General features: G+C 33.3%; 2 protein-coding genes across 8 annotated transcripts in view; one reads left to right on the top strand and one right to left on the bottom strand.

The window, feature by feature from the left end:
* GLMN (glomulin, FKBP associated protein) overlaps positions 1-9,079 on the top strand; it is a 35,958-nt gene extending 26,879 nt beyond the window's left edge. For 3 of the 4 annotated variants that reach the window (XM_015064432.3, XM_015064431.3, XM_027058605.2), the window contains 4 exons: positions 389-452; positions 7,008-7,131; positions 7,743-7,825; positions 7,932-8,186. In XM_015064432.3, coding sequence (XP_014919918.2) covers positions 389-452; positions 7,008-7,131; positions 7,743-7,825; positions 7,932-8,048 — 388 coding nt within the window. In that variant the 3' untranslated portion in view covers positions 8,049-8,186. Of the gene's footprint in view, positions 1-388; positions 453-7,007; positions 7,132-7,742; positions 7,826-7,931; positions 8,187-8,753 lie in introns of those variants that run through there. The other variant, XM_053214440.1, reaches the window with a different exon arrangement.
* CC1H1orf146 (chromosome C1 C1orf146 homolog) overlaps positions 9,061-20,006 on the bottom strand; it is a 54,329-nt gene continuing 43,383 nt past the window's right edge. For all 4 annotated transcript variants that reach the window (XM_015064473.3, XM_053214443.1, XM_053214441.1 and 1 more), the window contains 4 exons: positions 12,312-12,402; positions 10,675-10,843; positions 10,207-10,285; positions 9,061-9,325 (listed from right to left, as the gene is read on the bottom strand). In XM_015064473.3, the coding sequence (XP_014919959.1) occupies positions 9,191-9,325; positions 10,207-10,285; positions 10,675-10,843; positions 12,312-12,402 (474 nt within the window). In that variant the 3' untranslated portion in view covers positions 9,061-9,190. The remainder of the gene's footprint in view (positions 9,326-10,206; positions 10,286-10,674; positions 10,844-12,311; positions 12,403-20,006) is intronic.

The following is a 20,006-nucleotide window of genomic DNA, read 5'->3' as shown; positions in this document are numbered from 1 at the left end:
GACGCTTAACTGACTGAGCCACCCAGGTGCCCCAAGGATATCATTTTTTTTATATATAGAACATGTAATTTCACTTTTAGTCTACACAGTGGATGATAAGTGGTTGTAAGCATTTATAAAGGAATCTTAAAATTCAGGATGCAAGAGATGATACTCTCAAGTATTAAAAGATAACAATGCTCCCTTATAATTTTCACAGTTGTATTTTGTGAACTTGAAGAACAAGAGTGATAATTACTACTACAAAAGATGTGTTAAAGGGAATAGTTTCTAATGGCAAATATAATTGTAAAAATATACCCAAGGTTTTAACTTATTTTATTCATTGAAATTGCTGATTATATAATACTGTATTGTAAATAACAAGTTATGTGTTTTTAATTAACAGGATAATGGCTTCATTAAATTTATTGAGATATTTGGTTATCAAAGATAATGAAAAAGACAATCAAGTAAGTGAAATTTTTAAAAATTAAACTGAGTATATTCAAAATGCACAAGCCAATATTTAATATCTTACCCAGCTACAAAGTCTGGGAGGCATGTCAGTAAGAATTCTGAAACATGAAGTGAATTCTTAGGAGCTCTTACTACTTCACATCCAGCTTCCCTTTCAATTTCTCTTTTTTAACCCTTGCCATCTTGCTGTAAGCATTGCTTAGCCCTGTCAGGTAGGTAAGTTGCAAGTCGTAAGTTAACTAAACTTTTGGAGCCCAGCATATATTTGGGTGTCTTGCTCAGTTGCCTCCACCTCTAGTTCACGATTGTAAGTCTAAGATGTCTAAAATAAAATCATCTGATAATTTGATATCCTCTAATTGAAGCATTTTCAGCACTAAAATCTGTTAATAGCACCTTTTGGATAATGTGGATAATAGCACCCTTTGGAAGTGATTTGTTTTTTTTCTTTAAATAGTGCATCATTAGAGGTATTCAATGAAGACAAAACTTTGAGGAAGATTTGTCATACAGTAAAATTAGATTTGCTTTTTATCTTCCCCTCTCTTTCTACCTATTCTAATAGTTGTTTTCCCACAATGTGTCATCTCTATTTAAATTGTAACTACCTAAATTACATGTGTTGTTAATCTGGTTTTAGTTTTTTTTTTTTTAAGAAAGTAATAAAAGAAATGAAAGTAATTGGTTTTTATGTAAGGATGCCAGAGAGCTTTTTTAAAGAAAATTTAAGTCAGTCATGATTTGGAATGAGAAGTTTGTAAGTAGCAATTTCCTTCCCTCTTGACTGAATTTAGTAGATGCAGGGTTTTGACCTGTTTATCCCTCTTCAGCCAGAAACAGTTACTTGCTATTGTTGACTAGTGCTTATTCTCTACAGGGTGCTTATTTTTCCCCTACATCTTGCAGTGAAGTTTTCCAAACATACAACCAAAGTGAAATATAATTTTACAATATCACACTGACTTACCACCAAGATGCTACCATTAACATTTTACTCTACTTTTATCATGTCTCCATCTCTCTACCATCTATTCATCAGTCTATTTTTTATGCATTTCATAGTAAACTGTATGCAGAGAGCATACTTGCCCCTACATATTTCAGCATATATTTCAATAGAGTTAAATATCCGTCTGTAGTTTTTCTTTGAGATAACATTTACATAAAATGAAATGCACATATTTTAAGCGAATATCTCTGAGTTGTAGCAAATGGATAGGATTAATCCAAGTCTTTTTTTTTTTTTTTTTTTTAATTTGAGAGAGAAAGTGAGAGCAGAGGAGAGGGGCAGAGGGAGAGCAAGAGAATCTTAAGCAGGCTTCATACTCATTGCAGAGCCTGATGTGGGGCTCAGTCCCACAACCCTGGAATCATGACCTGAGCTGAAATTAAGAGACACTCAACCAACTGAGCCACCCAGGCACCCCTTATCCAAATCTTTATCAAATGTAAAACACTGTTGTCATCAGAAGCTTGCTGTGTCCTTTTCTGCCTTTTTTTTTTATAGCTTTTCAAATAATATAGGCTTAGGAAGGATCTTTAACTTGCAGAAGGGCCCATACCTAGTAAGTGGTAGAGACAGCCATGACCCCAGGCAATGGCCAGAACCTTTGAATCACAGTATATCCTGATTCCTAAAGGAGCTTGTGGTAAAAACAGAAAAGCTAACAAGTGATATTCAGCAGCATTGGAGGCCCTGAGGCTTCAGGAGGGTGTCCTTAGGGTATGGTGTAAGTTTTTACTTTTTTAGTTATCATGAAAGGCCACACCTAGAGATGACCTAATTTGACTGTCAGGGAGAAATAATATCTTCTTGATTAGGAGTGTTAGATTTATTAGGTATGGAACACTGTACTGCAGGGACAGCAGATGGGCCTCTGCATAGAGAGGGAAAACAGAGCAGTTTAGCATTGTGCAATATCTGCTATTATGCCCATAGATAATGCCTTTTATTTGGCTTGAACATTAAATGGTGAAGAAAAGGATACAACCAGTTTACAAGATTGCTTTATTATTTACTGGTTTAAAAAAATTTCTTGGGATTCAAATATCCCAAAGTATTGCAATGCAAGTTACCATAAGAATTATTATACCAAAGAGATTAGCAAAAAAACTCAGTCCAAGATGGGCAACCTGTTATCTTTGAGGCAGGTTAAGAGCCTGTTTGTTCATCAAAGAAGTATTTCTCCCAAGTGCAGTTATAATAGGTCATGTATATACATGACAGGTAAATCTGTGTGCTGTGGCTGATCAAAAAATGACAGCTTCTGAGTTTTTATACATTTTGATTAAGGAAGAATCAAAATGATATCCTAGTGAGGCTGAATTATGGGTAGTTTTATTCAAAAAGACTCCTACCAGTACCTGTTTTTGATCAGTTAAGCATGCTGAGAGGGTAACTAGCCAGATGAAAAGCTGAAAAGCAGTCAGAAAGGTATACAGGGATATTAAGAGGATCATTCAAATACAAAACAAAGTGATTCATAATTGAATAATCATCCATTTCTTTTCCTGCTCTTCTGGATTGCTGTCAGCTGACTTATTCTTTTCATATGTCATTCCCCTCTTCACCCTATTTCATTTCTCTTTATCTCTTCTAAGTTATAGGCACCTTCTCCCATACTTCAGATTCAACAAAACTTTTCTTGAACCTCCATCTCTTCTTTTTTTTTTAAGTGTATTTATTTTTTTTCAATATATGAAATTTATTGTCAAATTGGTTTCCATACAACACCCAGTGCTCATCCCAAAAGGTGCCCTCCTCAATACCCATCACCTACCCTCCCCTCCCTCCCACCTCCCATCAACCCTCAGTTTGTTCTCAGTTTTTAAGTTGAACCTCCATCTCAACTGGCAAAACCAGCTTACTGATTTTGAGAGAGAGAATGCACAAGCGGAAGTGGGGAAGGGTCAGAGAGAGAGGGAGAGAGAATCCCAAGCAGCTCCCACACTGTCAGCACAGAGTCTGATGTGGGGCTCAATCTCACGACCATGAGATCATGACCTGAACCAAAATCAAGAGTCACATGCTTACCTGACTGAGCCACCCAGGCACCCTCAACCTAGTTTTTATTAATGATATGTTAAATGTTAGTTGTTTTAAATTACAATAATTTATTCTAATACACAGTCCATAATAATTTTATCCCTCACTATCTGTCCTATCTACTCATACCCTTTTCCATCTGCCTGCTTGTCCATTCTTTGTCCTAAATAATTTGTGCTTATAATATGTACAATGAAAACAAGGTCAAAGGAAACAATGTGAGATTGTAAAGGCTACAAGAATTGGGAGTTTTTAAAAATTGAATTGTATAATATAGGCATATATGCTTTTCATTTAGGAAAATAACTGTATCTGGCATATATACACATACATATAATCCTGTGTAATCCATATTTTGGGTTTTCATTTATTGAAACATATCCCTTGTGTATTATTTGCTGAGCAAGAGGACTTCAGGTGACACACATTCCTTATTATTACAGTATTAATATTAGAAACAGTAGAAGTTCTACAATACTACTTCATAAATAAGTATCGTATGCTTTGTAAATAAGAATAAATAATACTTCATAAATAAGAATCATATTCAAATAAGGAGAAAGGGGAAAACTGGGTGTTATTTGTTTCCTTCCTTTATTTATTCAGTGTCATGGCTGATTCCTGACAGGTCCCTGTCTGTTCTGGCAATAAATTTCATTATGTGTCAGAACTGCCTAGTCTTCCTTTTGTGAGATAGACTCCAGTGGATTTTGAAATATATAGGTAAGCTTTACAACTGAAAGAATTTAACTACATTAAGTGAGTCTACTTGGGTAAAAATTAAAAACAAGCATTTGTTGGGTGCCTGGGTGGTTCAGTCTGTTAAGTGTCCGACTTCAGCTCAGGTCATCACCTCATGGTTTGTGAGTTTGAGCCCCACGCTGGGCTCTGTACTGACAGCTCAGAGCCTGGAGCCTGCTTCAGATTCTGTGTGTCCCTCTCTCTTCCCCTCCCCTGCTCATGCTGTCTGTATCTCTCAAAAATGAATATATGTTAAAAAAATTTTTTTAGAAAAAAAGCAAGCATTTGTGAGAACATCACATCTTTATCCTTATTGTAACTATTTAAAATTCTTAAGTTACTTTTTCTAGACATTGAAGATAAAAGAAATCTTAAAATGATTTTCCTTGTGGTATTTTTTTTAAAGACCTAGTAACCTTAATTTTAAGAGAGGGAATATTCTTATTTCCACAACTTCTTCACTCCTACATGCTTCTAAAATTACAGTTCATCATATGAAAGATTTGTAGAATTAGCTGGACAGAATTCCCAACAGATTTGCTGTAGCCTAATTTTGCCACATGTTTTTATTGCCTTATTACAAGTTTTATAACGTGTTGTATGTTAAAATAAATTGCTATTAAAAACAACTAAAGTCTTAATAAAGACCTCCTAGATTTTCACTGTCCAATATAGTAGGTAGTAGCCACATATGACTATTTAAAATTAGGATTAAAAAACATTTTCAATTAAAAATTTTCTTCCTCATTGGCATTGGATAGGGCTATTTTATTTTTTTAGAGAGAGAGGACATGAACCCGGGTGGGGGAGAGAGAGAGGGAAAGAGAATCATAAGCAAGCTCCATGCTCAGTGCAGAGCTTGATGCAGGGCTCAATCCCACCACCCTGGGATCATGACCTGAGCTGGAATCAAGAGTCAGATGGTCAGCCAATCAAGTCACCCAGGTGCCCCTGGATGGGATCATTGTATCTTTTTTTTTTTTTTTTTTAACATTTATTTATTTTTATTTTTTTTTCAATGTTTATTTATTTTTGGGACAGAGAGAGACAGAGCATGAACGGGGGAGGGTCAGAGAGAGGGAGACACAGAATCGGAAACAGGCTCCAGGCTCCGAGCCATCAGCCCAGAGCCTGACGCGGGGCTCGAACTCACGGACCGCGAGATCGTGACCTGGCTGAAGTCGGACGCTTAACTGACTGCGCCACCCAGGCGCCCCATCATTTATTTATTTTTTGAGAGAGACACAGAGAACGTGAACGGGGGAGAGGCAGAGAGACGAGGGGAGTCACAGATTCCAAACCAGGCTCCAGGCTCTGAGCTGTCAGCACGGAGCTCAATGCGGGGCTCTAACTCACAAACCTGAGAGATTTGTGACCTGAGCCCAAGTAAGATGCCTAAGCGACTGAGCTATGAAGGTGCCCCTTGGATCATTGTATCTTTTTTTTAAATTTTTTTTGGTGTGTTTATTGATTTAGAGAGAGACAGTGAGAGAGACAGAGCATGAGCGGGGGAGGGGTAAAGAGAGGGAGACAGAATCTGAAGCAGGCTCCAGGCTCTGAGCTGTCCACACAGAGCCCAATGCAAGGCTCAAACTAAAGAACCACGAGATCATGACATGAGCCGAAGTCAGACGCTTAACCGACTGAGGCACCCAGGCGCCCCGGATCATTATATCTTAACATATGGTCCTAATCACAATCATCTGGGTATTCTTTTATGTGCATAAATGCAAATTCCTGGGTTCAGCCCTAAATCTACTCAAAGTCTCCGAGTAAAGCACAGAAATCTACATTTTTAACTAGCACATTAACATTTAAGAACTTCTATATAACTATGAATAAAATCTATTTTATGACATATTTGTATACATGATAAAAGATACTATTTGGAACTGAATAATCAAAACTTGAATACAAAATAGGCTTTCAAGTGATCCACTTTTAGTTAAGGATAATTGGGTTCCTAAGTTTCCCTTTTTCACCTATTTTCCTTTGTAAAGAGCCCCTGGAAACTTTTAATAAAATTAATGAATTTTCTCTCTCTTCTTCTACCTCCTCTTGTTCTCTCCTGTCTCCTTTCTCTTTCCCATGACCCACCCCTCCCCTCTCATTTCCCTTTCTTCCTTTCTAATAAAATTAAGACTTTGTGACTCCCCTCCTTTGAGTAATATAAGAGGAAATGCTCTTGGCATAAAAACTTCTAATATGGATGACAGAATAACCCTAAGCTGTCCTAGGCAGGTAAAATTTCTATCTATATGGATCACTAGAAAGTTCATTAACAGCTTTATGTTAGAAATGTTTCCATTAATAGAGAAGGGAAAGAATCCTCTAGAACTAGATCTGTGACAAGGCTATCAATTGAAAGATCATGAGTTGAAGGAATATATAAGGTAGTCATTGTAGGGATGGTTTTTACAGGAAAAGAAATGTCTCATCATATGGATTATTCTCAAATAATTTTCTCACGGATAAAACTTGTATGTTACACATCTCAAAGTCAGGAGCTGTCCAGATGGTGTAGGAATGAGTGTAGTATCCAGAGTACATTTTTGTTTTGATTGGTATTTTATTTTGATTGGTATTCACATAAAATAACTAAATGTATGCATGAATGTGTTATTAAATAGTAAACTACCTTGGAAGGCAAGGATCAGATTTTATTTTTGTTTCTTGAGCTCTTAACATGTGTTTAATAATAGTGGGCAATCAAAAAATGTTGAACCAAATAACTAATTCTTTCATTAATTCTTCTGAACAGACTGGATTATGGACAGAACTTGGAAAGATTGAGAATAATTTCTTAAAGCCACTCCATACAGGACTTAATATGTCAAAAGCACATTATGAAGCAGAAATTAAAAATAGCCAAGAAAATAGCCAAGGTTGGTAATGTGTATTTCATTTTTAGTTAGGTCTAAAAATTAGTCAAATTTTAGAAGTGTTATGTATATTCAAAACAAAGAACTCTCTAATATCATAGTTGTTTATTTTATAACAAACAAGGAACCATGACAGTTAAGTCATTTCATTTATAATTAAAATGATTTTTAACAGATCTGTAAAGCCAGTTGAAATTGAAATTGGGTTAACAAAGATTTAAAACAAATTGAAGTATATTCTGGTTTAAAACCAGATTAAGATCAAATTCTGATTAAGAATCTAACTGTATTACAAGTATTTCTGTTTGTATATTTCACTAACTTTGGTATGGCTCTGTCCATCCCCCCACCTGTCCTCACCGCCAACCTCACTCTCAAGTAAATCTGTATAAATTACAAAAAAGAATCTCAGATTCAGAATTACTTTTTAAAGTCGGCAATTCTACTATAATGATCTTCTGCTCTTTTCTATGTATCTGTGGGGATATTTCTTAAAGGCATTACTAGAAATTTCTTTTTAGTGTAACAGATACATAATAATGAAAGTAGGTTATAAATTGATTATTGAAATCTGAGAGATTTTTAATGGTTAAATTTTTTTCTTCCCTTAACAGATGTCCAGAAATCTAAAGATCTTTGTTCTGTAACTGTAGGTGGAGAAGAGATCCCTAATATGCCACCTGAAATGCAGCTTAAGGTATATCTGAAATTTTCCTAAGCTACATCCAGCTGAGGACTTTCTACTTTGTTTTTTTGTTTTAACAGCAACATTAATATAACACTAACTTTCCTTGGCATTGCAGGTTCTACATTCAGCTCTTTTCACATTTGATTTGATTGAAAGTGTTCTGGCTCGAGTAGAAGAACTCATTGAAATAAAAACAAAGTCTACCCCTGAAGAAAATATTGGGATAAAATGAACCTCCATTTCCCAAAATAAAAACAAGTAAAATACTGTATTTTCCATTATGATTATTTAATATCTTTATAAAAACTTTTCTGTAAAATACTAGAAAAATAAATGTAACCTTTCTCAGTTATTGGTTTCTGTGATGACACATTATGGATCAGTACTATTCTTTGGTTTTAAAAAGATAATCTATCTAGATGGTAATGATGCCCATATATGTATTCTAAATCCTACTACTGAAAATCCAATACAAACTAATAATTTTGTTATAATTTCATAAAATGTAGTTGAATTGCCTTTATGCATTCATACAGTTGTAGTGAGTTTATAAATACATTGATACACTTTATGTTCCAGTTAGATGCTATGACACATTTTAGAACTCCTAGTGTTGGGGCACCTGGGTGGCTCAGTCGGTTAAGTGTCCGACTTTGGCTCAGGTCATGATCTCACAGCTTGTGAGTTCAAGCCCTGTGTCAGGCTCTGTGCTGACAGCTCAGAGCCTGGAGCTTGCTTTGGATTCTGTGTCTCCCTATCTCTGCCCTTTCCCCAGCTCACACTCTGTCTCTCTCTCTCAAAAATAAATAAACATAAAAAAAAAAATAGAACTCCTAGTGTCAAATAAGATATCAAACCACTCTAAAAGTGTACACAGAAGTTTTCAGTTGGGCCAGTTGGCTGCTTCTCTTAATTTCCCTTCCTTTCCTTGCCTCAGGAGGAGTCTTAGGGGGCAGAGTTCCATCACCACCTCTCTAGCAGCAGTTACAACATGAAAAGCATCTGCAAAGATTAATTTTAGAAAATACTGGCAGCCTTTGTTGAAAAGCTAAAAAGTGTATGTGACTTTCCTTTTAGTCTAAGGGGCTAGTTAAAAAATGCTGTGTTTTTATTTTGTAGTAAATACTTATCCATCCAACTTAATTTGTATCATTAAAAAACTGCATCTGACTTTTTAAATATATGTATGTACCAATGTTTTCTAAACATTATTAAAGGAATTACTCAACAAAACTGAAAATAAATCATTTTTGGTCATATCCATTTTATTTAAAATTTTTAAAAGTCTTTAAAGTAAATATATATTTTAACATTATAATTTAAGTGGTCTAATTATTTTAATATTCTTCCAAAAGGACATTTGTAATTGATACTCTAGTTTGGGTTAAATGAATCACTACTCAGTTTTAACTTTTGAAGTGTTTTCCAAACAGGACTTTGCTCAATGATGTAAGCCTCAGTTGTTACCATTCTATAGCAGATGTTATCTATGTATGGTTTGGAGGCCATCTGTAAGAAGTTATAAACATGCAACATTATTTACAGAAATAAATTATTTTTACAGGGTCATATAAAAAGATAAACTTTCACTTATTCAACAAGTATCAAATCACCTTCTGTGCTAAATACTATGCGTGAGTTAAGTCAGTAAAAGAAAAATACCTGAGCTCTGTCTTTAAGGAATTTCAAACAAGTCAAAAGAATACTTTAAGAATTGCTTTAATGAAGATCTGTTCCAAGTATAAGAGTAAGAAACACCTAACTCTGCCTAGGGCACACTTCACAGAGGACAAGCATGAAAAGAAAATGGTAACTTGTGAAGATCATTCTATAAAATAAAATGTTTGTACTTTGAGGCACCTGCGTGGCTCAGTCGCTTAAGTGTCCAACTCTTGATTTCAGCTCAGGTCATGATCTCCCTGGGGCTCTGAGCTGACAGTGTGGACCCTGCTTGGGATTCTCTCTCTCCCTCTTTCTCTCTGTCTCTCTGCCCCTCCCCCTGCTCATGCACACACGTGCTCTCTCAAAATAAATAAGTAAACTTTAAAAAAGAATGCACTTTGACAGTTCTTGACTACAACCTGATCAATAATTATATTTTAGAACTTAAAGGAAGATTTAAGTAACCAGTAGGACTAACACAATGTATATATGCCAAATGCTCTTTTGGCCTAAAATTAGTCATTGTGGTAATGACTACCAGAAGTAAATTGAGAAGACTTGAGAGGCTGAGTTCAGGCTTCCAAAAGTTGCATGCTGAAAGAGCAACTTCTCTGAGGGGAACAGAAACAGTATTTGTCAATCCTGCTCAAGAGAGTGTGCATTTTGAAGTCAAGAACCTTAAAATCTATGAGTTTTTATGTATGTGTCATTTTCCTCAGGTGACTCACCTTAGCTATAGTGCACATAAGATTAATAACATCTACTGTGTTGTGTACTGGAAGTATCCGTAAGTTACTACCCAGGAATCTGAAAAATAATTCATAAGTTAAATACATTATATAACTTATATAGACATATGTTAAGTAAGCAGAAAGGAGAGAGAAAGCTCTTGTCATTTATTTATGCCCTGCTCTATTCCACAGAGGATATGATAAACTTTATAGCCAGGATTGAACAGACTAAAATGTTCACTTTTATTTTGGTCTTGCAGGAGAATCTCAGAAATCAACATGAACTCTGAAACTTGTTACCCTCATTCTTGGAATACCCATTAGGCCTGCATTTTGTTAACTGTGACAAGTTAATATTACAACATTTATTTTTTGGCAAGACGCAATTCACCTGTTTAAAAGGATTAAGAACAAAAGTGAGCATATTGTAATTTAAGAAAAGTCTATAGTACTATTCATCCATACCTCTGCTGAATCCTGAACATCAGTTTCCATTCCTCAGGCCCATGGAAGGCAGCAGACAGAACCAAAAAGCTATTTTGGTGAATATTAGTAAACTTCTCAATTTTGGCTAGAAATATTTCTTCAGCTGATGTAAAGCATTCTTTAGCATCCATCAATAAAAATGCAACTCCTAGGAAAGGTGAACAAAATATAAAACATCACTTTGTCATAATAATAAAATATTTTGTAAACTCCACAAAATCAACAAAAATTCATATAGCTGGTTAAATGTACAGGACCTAAACCCATAAGGAACAGAAGTTACTATAACAAAATTCTTAAACTACAAAATGATTTCGGTAATTCTTTGAAGTGCTCTATATAAAAGGATGGCTTATTCTAAATAAGAGGAAAAATGTTTTTGGTCATTTCTGATGATGGCACTGTATACATAGTAATGCCTAATTTTAGTGAAAAGTTTTTTTGTGTGTTATAATGATTTTTTTTAAAGCTGAAAATCAAAGGAAGATAAGCCTTCAATTGTTTCTTGAAGAAACCTTTGTAGAGAATATTAACTATTACATACATTAATATACTCGATAAGCAGTTACCTAGGATTTTTGAAAAAGTATCAGGCCTGTGAGAATAGTCCTGAAAGGAAATTTGATCTAATTATAGCACTTTAAATGATGAGGAGTAGACAATCTGAGGAAAGTGATTATATACTAATTGAGTGAAGTTGGGCAATTTATATAAACCTCTTTGAACCTAAGTTCCCCCATCTGTAAGATGGCAATAATAATTGTTCATGGGTTTGTTGAGAGGATTCAATAAGATACAGTATATAAAGTGGCCAAGGCACATAGGAGGTATTCAAGAACATTTCACTTCTCCCTAGTGGGCTCTTTATTCAACCAGGAAGGATGAGTTTGAAGTTGGACCACTTTCAGCCTGGAGTTTTATTTCTAGTAGCTTTTGAAAGCTGCCTGTCTTCCAAAACCTCTGCTAAAGTATCAGTCTGTCTGCAACCCTCCTGATAAAATTCTTTACCTCCACCTTTTATCACTTCAGTCATTTCCCTATCACAAAACTATGCTTTGTGCTGCCCCCTTTCCATTGTCCCAGGCTTCTCATCTCCTAATCTAATTCCTTCCTCTATTTTGCCCATGACCATTGTACAGTTTTATGATTCGTGGAACTTCTATTTGTCTCCATTTGATTCTTTTCTTTTAGTATTTGTTTATGTTATATTCATCAAAATCATGTACAAAATCATGAAAAAGCATTCTCCTATATTGTTTTTGTATATGGCTTTTGACCAATGTGACGTTGGCCTCTTCATTAATACTGGTAACATTTTAAGTACTGACTGTTGGAGAGGTGGCTTTGTTCTATTTTCATCTTAGTTCCAAAACAAGTAGTTTTTAATATCTTCTACCACACTCCACTGGTTCAGCTTTAGTTCAACAATTGTAATCTAAAAAGAAATGCATGTTGTAATCAGCCACATGCACTACTTTTGCAGCAGTAATAGTTTTATACATTTACCTCTCTGAAAAGATAGTACATTAAGCTTATTATCTGGTTACTGAACTACCAGTATTAGAATTTATACTTCTATATTTTATAAGAAACTTAAGACAGCAAATATACTGTACCAGAAAGAGAAAAGATAATTGATCCATTTTCCACTGAATCTGAATACCGAATCTTGTGGCTTCGATCTAGGGCAGTTGCAACTTCACAACTCTAAAAAACATTTTTTTCAGAAACATAAACTTAAGACATGCTTACAATGATTTTTTGTTAAAGCTAATGAAAAAATTAATTTAATAGCTTCTTTTATAACTATACCACTTATATATCTGATCATCAAAGGAGACAGTAAATGTGCTCTCTATGGTGAAAACACTTTTGTAAAAACAAAAATATTTAGTTCTGAAACACACTGTTTGGAAATGAATTGTGTACTAGTTATGTTATTTAGAGACAGAAACAAAAGACAGTATTAAAGAACTAAACTATAAGAAGCAGAGCAAACGCAAAGTTCTTTTAAAAACACAACTTGGAGATGGATCCTGGCATACATTAATATAAATTGGAAGGTGGGTTGTGGTGAGTTTCTTAGATGGCTCAGAGAACCATGAAGTGCCAGATGTACAAAATACCACAAGGAGACAACCAATTCTCCAATTTATTTGTGTATACTACAGTTACTTTTATTATAATTTTAAGATGCTTCAAGCCTTAGGTGAGTCAGAAAACATGTATGAACACAGCAACAGGACTTCTGTTTGAATGCCATTTCAAAAACCATCTCATTTTCTATTCTATACAAGTAATTACTTAGATAATTTTATCCAAGCCACTAAAATGTAAGTGGTTAATAGGGTTTCCCGATTGGTTACAGCTCAAGCTGATTATTCTCCAAGTAGATAAAAATCCCTTAGGTATATTAATTTTATATTTTGCTTTATAACATGTATATTTTAAGTACACAGGCTGGAATTATGTACAAAATATATGCTTCCTTTCTGTCCCAAAGAGAGTATTTTGTGCCAAACAGATCCTGACCTAGAGTTCAACTATGGCTCTTCCCATGAGTTTATTTCTGCCGTTTTAAAACTATACATTGATTCTAGCAATGGCAGACTAAGCAATTTAAGCCAAACCTCCTGCTGAAGCAACTAGAAAAGCTGAACAATTTAAAAAATCTTCTTGAATACATCAGAGAGCTAGCAGGATAGTGAACAATTATAAGGCCAAATCCATACAGAAATTCAAAGATATGAGACCAGCATTTAGGCCACCTTTTCCCTGAGGGCATCTGCCAATTCCGAAAGAGCTGACAGGCTAAACACAGCTCCTGATAAAAGTAGAACAGCTCTCACAGGGACTATAGCCTAGCTTCAAACCATTTTAATCCCAGAAATTGTCTTTAGGTGATACTGTATTACTAGTATTCACAACCATCTTGCAGAACCACTCCCTAGAGCAACCTTTCTCAATCAGGTTTCCTCTTTTGAACTACAAAGAAAATTATCTGAGTGACTATTCTTTCAATTCTCACATAACTAGTACCATTCTAGATGTAATTCATTTATTACATACAATAGATGCTTTAGGGCTTGGACTGACAGATTTTGCAAATAAAAATAAAGAACACCCAGCTGAATTTGAATTTCAGATAAACAACATAATTTTTAGTATAAGTATGTCCCATGCAATATTTGGGATGTGCTTATACAAAATTAATTGCTTACCTAAAACCCAAATATTGTAATTGAATGTCCTGTAATGTATGTAGCAACCCTGCTTAGGTTTTAGGGGTTTAATTCTCTTGTAAAATTAAAGCTTCTTAGAGGAATAGAATACTATTCTAGGCCTCAAATTATTTCTACAATTTTTCAAATACAAATTCCAATACACAAAAATAATCAGACATACAAAGAGATGAAATACTTGGAAGAGAACTATGAGAAACAATAGGCAATAGAAGTAGACTCACAGGGGATACATAAAGTGAAGTTATACCAGATCCATACCTTAAAATAGCAATGTTTACTATGTTCAAGGAGATGAAAGACAAGACTGAGAAATTTGGCTAAGAACCAGAAACTATAAAAGGATGTAACAGACGTGAGTCAGAAAAGCTTCATAAAATATGAGTTAAACCTTTAAAGTAGAAAGGAGTTTATTAAGCAGACAAGTGAAGGAAGAAGATAAATGTGAGAAAAGCACGGACAGAAAAAGTAACAGGCATTCAGAACCAAAAGTAGGATCCTTAGATGATAAGTATGTAAGGTATACACAAGTCAGTGAACTTGAAGATGGTGTTAGGAATAAATGCATGCATAACCTAAGGACCCATGTATGCCATGTTAATGAATTTTAATCATATTCTATTAGTAGCTACACCTCTAGTGAGTATGGAAGAATGTACAAGATTTGTCAAATCACTATGCTATACACCTGGAAAATATGGTAACACTGTGTCAACTACACTTCAATAAAAAATAATAATAAACTTAAAAAATTCATATGCTATCTGGGGTGCCAACTAAAAGAATGATAATAAAAATAATAAAAGAAAATAATAAAAATAAAAATAAAAAGTACTGAATTAGAAAAAAAAATAGCCAAATTCAAGAGTTAATTTTTCAAATAAGTAGGAGCTAAAACTAGATTTTCCAAAGCATATTTTATGGAATATTAGTCCCATGAGATATTAAAATGTATTCCTTATTCAATTAATACTTAGAAACACTGAATATTATTTTATCTCCTTTTGAGGATTTATAATGCATCTGAGCATATGAACAGCTGTTAAGACAGTGCAATAAAAAAATTGTATAAATTTGTTTATACAAGAATTCCAAATACAATCCAATACTTCTTTCTACAAATATAACACCTATCAATATTCTATAAAATTAACATTCTGTCTACCAAATCTACTCATTAGAAAGGAACTATAAATAAAAACAGAAATGAGAAAGGGTACTCAATAACTGATATAGTTAATGAGAAAATTAAATGAATGCCAATATGAAAATTTTAATCACAGAAATGGCAATTTCATAAATTTCAACTTAATAAATTTATCTCTATAATTTAGTAAATTTTTGAAAAAATATATAATTTATGAAATAGACTCATAACATAGCGCAAAACTTAACTAAGCAAAACCACTATTTTTCTACATTGCATAAAAAAATTAACAGCACAGAAAATTTAATAGTAAAGCACCTTTTACCTTAAAATTTCCATGCTATATAACTACATAGATATAAACAAAAGGAATAAAAAAAAAAGAATGAAAAAGGAAACCCCCTATTCCCTACAAAACTAGCTCAGAAAGAGAAAACCACAGCCTAATCATTAGTAAATACTCATTCAAAAATAAAATACTAGAAAACCAAATTTTAAGAGAATATGAAAGAAAAATCCACAACGATCAATTAATTTAATCAAGAAATGAAAAGATTAGTCCCTTAAGTTCTTCTCAAGAGACAACAAAAACCAATGCAACTGAAAAACTATACACTTATTTATGATTAAAAGAAAAATTTTATAATTAATTAAGCTTAGATGAATATCAATACAGTAAATACTTTATAGCAACAGGTACGTCATATATAGTAAAATACTGGAATTATTCTCATTAAAATCAGAAACACTGTTTTAGATGTTTTGGTCACAGCAAAAGGCCATGAGATAAAAATAAGAGATATAGCTGTCAGAAATTCTAATCACAAATTATGACTGCTTCCCTTGAAAATCCCATAGAACCAACTGATAATAAATTATGAAAATGCAGTGCAGTGATTAAGAATAAATAACCACAAAAGTGGGTGATGGGTATTGAGGAGGGCACCTGTTGGGATGAGCACTGGGTATTGTATGGAAACCAATTTGACAATAAATTATATTTAATATAAATAAATAGAGTCAATGCAATCATAATAAAAATAAAATAAAATAAAGTAAAATAAATAAATAAATAAATAAAATAAAATAAACAAGTAAGTAAGTAAGTAGTAACCAACCAACCACAGGGGCGCCTGGTTAAGTGTCTGACTTCGGCTAAGGTCATGATTTCATGGTTCGTGAGTGTGAGCCCCGTGTGGGGCTCTGTGCTGACAGCTCAGAACCTGGAACCTACTTTGGATTCTCAGTCTCCCTCCCTCTCTGCCACTCCCCCACTTGTGCTCTCTCTTTCTCTCAAAAATAAATAAACATTTAAAAAAAATAATAATAAAAATAAATTACCACAAACTCAAAAGTTTCTACTTACAGATTGAAAACATGGGGAAATATTTCATAATAGCAACAAAAACATCAACTATCAAGGTACTTAAAAAGAAACAGAATTAATATGAAGAAAAAATTTCTTAATTATCTGAGAAAATAAAGACTTGAAAAAAAACGATATATCTCATGTGTTCAAAGGATGGGAAGAATAAATTTTTCCCTCGTTTAATAAATTAGTTCAATTCAAATCAAAAGTGTAATGAATGGAAAATTTTTTTAACTTAAAGTGATTTTGAAGTTCATCTAGAATAAAGTTCGGCAAACTATTTCAGCAGAAGGCCAAATAATAAATATTATAGGCTTGTGAGGCTGCATATGATCTCTGTCACATTTTTTTCTTTTCTTCCTTTCTTCTTCCCTGTCTCCCTCCTTTCTTTCTCTCACCGTCCCTCCTTCCTTCCCATCTTCTTTCCCTCCTTCCTTCTTTCCTTCTTCTTTTCCTTCCTTCCTGTCTCCTTCCTTCTTTCTCTCTTTCTCTCTCTTTTTTATAAGCCTTTAAAAATGTAAAAACCCTGCTTAATTCATTGGCTTGGCAATAACATGCTGTAGGCCAGGGCATACACCATAGTTTTATGATTCCCTGATCAAGAAGAAAAAATACGTTCTAGAAACATATGAACAGTATGGAAGGAACATGCCTTATTAAGTTTAAGGTATATCACACAACTACAATGAATTTAAAAGTGTGGTAATGATTCAATATTTAATATATACATCAACTGAAGAGAAAACAACAGAATCAGATTCAAAACTATATAATGATTATCTGTATATGAGCATATGTATAGATGTATAACACATATTTAAGGCTGATATATAAAAATTTTATAAGAGCAATTTAAGAAATCTCAGGGAAGAAGCTGTTAAATTTGACTATAATAAAAACAGCTGCCTTAATTCCTAAAGATAGAGTAGAAATAAAAATATGCAACTTATGATTTCACAAATACCAAATAAAATTGAAAGGCAAAAAAAAAAAACCTTAAGAAAAATCTTAATAGTATAACACAATTTTATATTTTTTAATATTTTAAAGAATAAAAATTTATTATTTATGCCAATAGAGAAAAAGGAAAGATAAAATTACAGAAGAAATAAAAATGTGTCTGAAAAAATGTTTAATCTCCTTTGTAATCAAAGAAATATAAAATATAAAATACCAAACTAGCAAAGATTTTCTTAAATAACATGTGGAACTGTCATAGGTGAGGATAAGTTGAGCTTCCTATATACTGCTGATGCCACTGTATATAAAAACATCCTGTAGGGTAATTTGACAACACATATCAAAAGTCTTCAAATGGTGCATGTCTCTTTCTTTAATGCAACTATTCTATTTCAAAGAATTTTTCTAAAGCAAAAACTAGCAATAAACAAAAAGATTTATGTGTAAGGTAAATGAAGACTCAGCATTTAAAATATAAAAATATAGGAACTACTAGAATAAAAATGGTGGTATCTCCTACTTTCTTTGAAAAGTACACAAAAACCAAAGGAGAATGAGAAACAATAGCAAACTTTCCTTTGTTGAAAGTAGGAAACATGTATAACTCCCAACAAAACACATGAAAAAAGAACAGACTTCTACTTTGAGGGACATTTTTGAAAGCCATGTCTGACAATTTTGGCTCCTCTAGAGAAAGAACATTTCAGCTGTGTCTAATGCTTGTCTCATGAATCATGAACAAAATCCAGTAGTGGAAAGACATATCTTTTACATGAAAACTACAAGTACACACTGAATCTATTTAACTGTGTAACCAACATGAAAATAAATGCGGGAATTATGGTTATAGAAAAAGTGTAAGTGTTATGCACATTTGATATAACTAATAAGTTATAAACACCTAATATAATTTGTGTTTGATTGATATAATTAATAAAAGTCCTGAGGAGAAAAGGAAATGAATAATGTTCTACTTATTGACCCGATTGGCTACATGGTATTCTCTTTATAATAACTCCATTAAATGGTTCATATATACTTTTATGTCCTTTTCTACTTTTCTCTATGTGTATTTCATAAGCTGAAAAAAGTCAAACAAAACAAAACAAAACCCTCAATGGGTGAGTTCAATAGGAATAGAGAAAAATATTGACATGGAACAAAGGACAGATTAAATTACCTAGATTGCAACCTAAAGACAGAAGAAGTGAAAGGGAAGTCAAAATGCATGGAGAATATTCTGATAAGATCTAATAAACATCTAATGGGAGTTCAGAGAGGAAGGAGCAAGGAAATAGGACAGAGGCAATATTAAAGGAGATGATGGATAAGAACTTGGTAATAACAATTTAAAGATTCATGAAGCCTCAAAAGATAAAAAGAAATCTATACCTTAAAACCACAGAATGCCAAAATCTGAAAAGCAGTCAGAGAAGAAAGACAGGTAATCTTCAAGGAAGTGACAAACTGATGCTATCTTATCAACAATAACAATGAAGTCAGAATCCAGTGAAATGAGTTCCTCAATATGCTGAAACAAAATATCTATAAATTTAGTGAAAATATCTTTCACTTTGGAGTAAATGGAATTCTCATACATTGCTGATGAGAGTATAAAACCATAATTCCCACATTATTTTTATTTTAGTTACACAGATTAGTCACGCAGTGAAATAGATTCAGTGTTCATTTGTAGTAAAACTGAAGAAAGTTTTCCAGTTTCTTATAAAAATAAACATCTGACCCATATGACCCAGCAATTCCATTACTATGTGTTTACTAGAGAAATGAAAACACAGATCAACAGACAGACATATAATGAGGTTTACAGCAGCTTACTTAAAAATGGCCCCAAACTGGAAACAACCCAAATGTCCATCTACTGGTGAATAGATAAATAAACTGGGGTATACTCATACAGTAAACTACTACTCAACAATAAAAGGAAACAAACTATTGTAATATGTAACAACATGTAAGCAAGACACAAAAGAATACCAACTGTGTCATTCCATCTATAGGAAATTTTACAATAGGCAAAACCAATTATAGTGATAAGTATCAGATCAATGGTTTACTTGAGGCAGGTGGCTGGAAAAGAAATTACTATAAAAGGACATAAAGGAACTTTCTAGAGTGATGCATATGTTCTATATTTTGATTGTAAAACTCATCAAACTTCACATTTAAAATGAGTGCATTTTATTGTATGTAAGTTATACTTAAATTGACTTTTAAAACATCTTTCAAAATCAAGGGGAAAACAGAAATATTTTGATATTAACAAAAAATGAGAGTAAGTTTTTTACTTCTAGAAAATCCTCATACAGGTAAATTCTAAATTATATTCTTCAGATAAAAAGAAAGTGATTTAAAAAGAGAAGTCTGAGCCAAAGGAAAAAAAGGAAAGCAAAAACAACAGCAAAGACATGAGTAAGTCTAAACAAATGCTAACTTTAGAAAATAAGACTTTGTGGAGTTAAAAAACAGAATTAAACTAAATATGATAACAACAAGAATCTTGTTCTAAGAGTGTTCTAAGATTCTTTTGTGATTTAAGATGAGGATAGAGGTAATTATTCACTGTGATTTT

This window comes from Acinonyx jubatus, chromosome C1, assembly GCF_027475565.1.
Source record: "Acinonyx jubatus isolate Ajub_Pintada_27869175 chromosome C1, VMU_Ajub_asm_v1.0, whole genome shotgun sequence".
Lineage (NCBI taxonomy): Eukaryota > Metazoa > Chordata > Mammalia > Carnivora > Felidae > Acinonyx > Acinonyx jubatus.
This window is presented reverse-complemented; position numbering and strand designations above follow the sequence as displayed.